The sequence below is a fragment of the Zea mays genome, chromosome 4 (assembly GCF_902167145.1).
Source record: "Zea mays cultivar B73 chromosome 4, Zm-B73-REFERENCE-NAM-5.0, whole genome shotgun sequence".
NCBI classification, from domain to species: Eukaryota; Viridiplantae; Streptophyta; class Magnoliopsida; order Poales; family Poaceae; genus Zea; species Zea mays.
Window position 1 is genome coordinate 160,918,193 of NC_050099.1, and position 4,276 is coordinate 160,922,468.

Sequence of the window (4,276 nt, forward strand, 5' to 3'; positions counted from 1 at the left end):
TCATGTGTGTTAAGTTTTGAGTTTTGCATGGTGTCATTTGTGTTGGAATATGATTTGAATTCTAATGTCAGCCTTGTGGATATTTGTTTTCTTATTGGACTACAGTCCGTCTGTCATATATATATATAGTAAAAAATTGTAATGACGGATAACTGACAACCATTAGCGGTTTCAAAATAGTAAAAAAAAAGTTGTTTCAGGAAACATAAGATGAGGTTCAAAAATAGTACACCAAATTTATTTCTTTTACGGGAGCGGGTGGCGTCTACGCGGCCGTCGGAATCGAACCAACAACCTCATACTATTTGAGACGGTAAACGAATTTAAATGAAAAAGTTTTCAACGACAAAGTTTCATAACTTTTGAGCCCCTACAACTTTTGTTTTGGTACCTTTTCACATGCGAGATCGTTTACAAAATTTGCATTTTAAATTTGACAAATTTAGATGTAATTTTTGAGATCCAAAATGATTTCAAATAAAAAAGTTATCAACTACAAAAGTTTCATCACTTTTGAAGCTCTACAAGTTTTATTTTTTTTACTTTTCCTATACGAGTTCGTTTGCGAAATTTGCATTATAAATTTGACAAAGTTAGATGCACTTTTTGAGAGCCAAAATGATTTCAAATAAAAAAGTTGTCGACTACAAATTTTCATAACTTTTACGTTGGTGGTTCTTTCATGTGTGGTCATTTAAAAATAAAAAAAATTCAGGATAAAAATGATTTCTAGAGTCGGTTTCTTAAGAAAAACACTCATAAAAATCATGGATTTCTAGTGTCGGTTTTCTCAAGGAACCTTCTATACAAATATGATTTTTACAGACTGTTTTTTTTAAGAAACCACCACTAGAAATAACATTGGTGTTTGATAACTGAAACCGCCTCTAAAAATTAAACCCCATCACACACTACACCAAAATAGTGAACTTCCTACAGCCTAAACCCTAGGAAGTTAGCCATAAACTCTAGGAAGTTAGCTAAACTCTCGGAAGTTAAGCCATCCCGTCAGAAGTTTGGCTCTCGGAATTTTTTTGTCGGAAGTGAGCTTAACTTCCTAGAGCCCTCTAGGAAGTTAGATAACTTCCTACAACCAAAGAAGCCTCTCGGAAGTTAGTAGGTTCTCGGAAATTAGTAGCTTCACGCCGTCAGCTAACTAACTTCCTACGACTAACTTCCTACGGCTGACTGTAGCCCTAGGAAGGCTGACTGCAGCCCTAGGAAGTTAGTTGGCTAACTTCCTACGGCCCAATATGCCTCTAGGAAGATAATTTGACCAGCATTACAGAAGTTGTTTATTTTTATTTTACACCATATTTCACAACATAACAAATATATCAAAAGCTATATAGCACAACATATTTTCACATAAAACATCTCACACACAATCACATAACAGTATTTAAATCCATAGTCTCATTAATTACATCACAAAAGTCTCATCCATAGTCATAATAAGACACATCTCATCATCCAGTACTATGTGGGTTGTTCTAACTCATATGACTATGGATCGTGCATTCTGGGTACAACATACATGACATGGAGTGCTTGGATGGTTAGAAAGAGGGTACACTCGTATGACTATGGGTCATGAATCCGGGACCGGGTCACATGCGTGACACAGAGTGCCTAGATAGTACATTTGTTTCTAGTTACTGACTAGAGATCATACATTTGTTTGTGGTGCAAATGCACTTAGGCCGAAGTTTGAAACTTTAAGAGCTCCATTTGAATCCAGAAGCAAATTCTGTGGCTGCAAAAGGCATTTATAACATGAGTTACACAACACCAGCATCCATAGTTAGAAACTGACACATGAGAAAGAGAGCAGGATATTTGGACAAACCTTCAGGTCTCTATGGTACACTCCTCGGCTATGGCAATAATCAATTGCATTTATAAGTTGATGAAAATATATCCTAGATTCATCCTCTCCTAGCCTTCCAGAATTGACCTGATAAATTATTAAGACCATGTGATGGACGAGCTGCCTAATTGCAAGCATTCATATGAACCTAACACCTAAATAATATGGTCGTAACTATCTATATACATTCCAGGGTTTGAGAACTAAAACCACAACATGTTAACAGTAATGCCCACAGAGTAAAAGAGTAACAACAATGAGCCATTGAAAGTTTTGAGAGCCTTACGATCTTATCGAATAGCTCACCTCCATCAACAAATTCAAGGACCATGTATATCTTCGTTCTGCTCGCCATAACCTATCAAATGCACGCATAACAGTGGGATCATCAAAAGGTAATAACGAAACTTGCATCATCACATCTGACAAAAAACAATAGTATACCTCATGCAGTTGGACCATATTGGGATGTTTGATCAACTTCATAGTCTAAATCTCCCGCTTGATCTGGAAGAACAAGAGGAGTTGATTAATATTGCGCATTCACTCTCCAAAGTCAGGCTAAATAGTAGATGGGACAGTTCAAGCAGCTTGACAGCAGACATCTAATGTTAGCACATTGGTATGTCTTCAACCTTAATCTCTAGGGAAAAAGGGAGCCCTAGGCGTGTGCAGTTTTTCCTTGTGATCGAAAGGTCACGATTTGGTCGATGATGCCCCATCCTTCCTAATTCTCCAAACCGATCAAAAGCTTGAGCAAAGCTAGGATACCTAGACACATTATTTCCCATCAGTCCATCACAGACGTTCCTGTCGACCACGACACGACAGAGACGTCAAGGGAACCATCCCACGTGACTGGCTGTGAACAAATTATAAATCGTGGAGGCGATCTTTCTATGGAAGCTCCAGTATATTTAAAAATTTCCCTGAGGTTACATTACATATTGAAGGGCAAGACCTGGACCTGATGGACATTGATGCAAAAAATGCATAAGATGCAGGAAGGAGATGACACAAAAGAGAATCCACCATAGGTGCATAATCTACAGGTGGGGTCGAACCACATAACACCAATGCGCACACCTCTGGCTTGCTTCTGTCCACACTGTATGGCACAAGAACAGGTCACACGAACAGGGATGGGGATCACGTGGATGCTCCAGCCCATGTTTAGGCACTGAACCACTCAAAGTGGTAAATTCCATGAACTGAATCAGCCAACAAGAATTCAGAAATAATAAGGGCTACACTATTCTGTTGAATTATACTACTTGCTAATAGGTCTAAGGCATAGCAACGAGACCCATGTAAGAGCAATTTGCCCAGCAAAGAACTGAGACTCACCTTTGGGCGCCACCCAGGCTGGGTGTGGGTGCTGCCCGGCCATTGGTCGCCTAGACTATGGAGGGTCTCATGCGGGCACAAAACCGGTGAGCCCCGGAGGAGGTCAGGCCCTCAGTGATCGGCAAGGCTGGAAGACCGGGGGTGAGATTTGTGTATCTCTACCAATCAAGACAACATTAAGGGATAAAACGCTTATTTTTTACCTAGCTCTTGAGCCAGCGTCAAACATGGAGCCCCCTTGTTGGCCCACACTAACTTGAGGAACGGGCGCATCGCCTCGACCTCGGCCGCGGGGAGGACTGCGGCGGACGCCGACAACGACGCCGAGGCCTCCGCGTCCTCGCCATCTCCGATCTCTCGCTTGTGGCGGTGGGACGGGCTAGCCCTCCTCCTCCGTGTCGTCGTCGTCGTCTCCAATCTCCCGCTTGTGGCGGCGACACGGGCTAGCCGAGCTCTGCACACCCCTGCTCTCCATCTCGTCGGCTTCCGCCATGTCCTCGGACCAAGCCATCCTTCCCTCCGTGGGGGAGGAGGACGCACGACGAGGATCGCTGGGTGTGCGTTGGCTTGCTCGGCTGGTTCGACGAGACAGGGAGAGGGAGGCAGCGGTGTACGGTGGATTTCGCTTCGCCAAGAGTGGTGAACTCCGCTGTCCGCTGCCAAGAGGGCGGGTCGGGGTCGGTCGCAGCGGGCGCGCCGGTGGAGGCGGGCGGCGGCGCACGACTTCGGTCCTGGTGGAAGACATGGGAGGGAGAAAGAAGAATGAGAAGAGGATAAGATTGAGTAGGGGTTTAAGATAAAAAAAATATAACTTCCTAGAGTAAAGCTGTAGTAAGTTAGCTTTTCGTTTGACTGGTCAAAAGCTGAAATCTAACTTCCTAGAGGAGGACGTAGGAAGTTAGTATGGGCAGCTAACTTCCTAGAGGCGGCCGTAGGAATCAGAAACTGAAAGCTAACTTCCTAGAGGAGGTCGTGGGAAGTTAGTTGCTCATGCTAACTTCCTAGAGTAGGCCGTAGAAAGTTAGATTTTCGTTTGACTGGTCAAAAGCTGAAATCTAA

At 43.1% G+C, this 4,276-nt stretch overlaps 1 protein-coding gene across 4 annotated transcripts; it reads right to left on the reverse strand.

Annotated features, from left to right (window-relative positions):
* Positions 1-1,423: 1,423 nt before the first annotated feature.
* Positions 1,424-3,985, reverse strand: LOC103653911 (CBL-interacting protein kinase 9). Of its 4 annotated transcripts, none has more exons than XR_004857856.1 (6): positions 3,421-3,985; positions 3,218-3,344; positions 2,315-2,377; positions 2,177-2,228; positions 1,850-1,957; positions 1,424-1,756 (listed from the first exon to the last, which is right to left on the reverse strand). XR_004857856.1 is itself a non-coding variant. In XM_008680718.4 (6 exons), the coding sequence occupies exons 3-6, from the start codon at positions 2,354-2,356 to the stop codon at positions 1,670-1,672; spliced, it is 309 nt and encodes a 102-aa protein (XP_008678940.1). In that variant the 5' UTR covers positions 2,357-2,377; positions 3,218-3,344; positions 3,421-3,978; the 3' UTR covers positions 1,424-1,669. The 4 variants fall into 4 exon arrangements, 3 of the variants coding, with proteins under 3 accessions (XP_008678940.1, XP_008678942.1, XP_008678941.1); XM_008680718.4 differs by having other exon boundaries at positions 2,157-2,228; positions 3,421-3,978; XM_008680720.4 differs by lacking the exon at positions 3,218-3,344 and having other exon boundaries at positions 3,421-3,984.
* Positions 3,986-4,276: the final 291 nt, after the last annotated feature.

Coding starts and splice junctions, on each gene's coding strand:
- LOC103653911 (XM_008680719.4), bottom strand. CDS start 2,356: ATGAAGTTGATCAAACATCCCAATATGGTCCAACTGCATGAG. Junction 2,229..2,314: donor ATATGGTCCAACTGCATGAG/GTATACTATTGT, acceptor TGCATTTGATAG/GTTATGGCGAGCAGAACGAA. Junction 1,757..1,849: donor TGTACCATAGAGACCTGAAG/GTTTGTCCAAAT, acceptor TGCCTTTTGCAG/CCACAGAATTTGCTTCTGGA.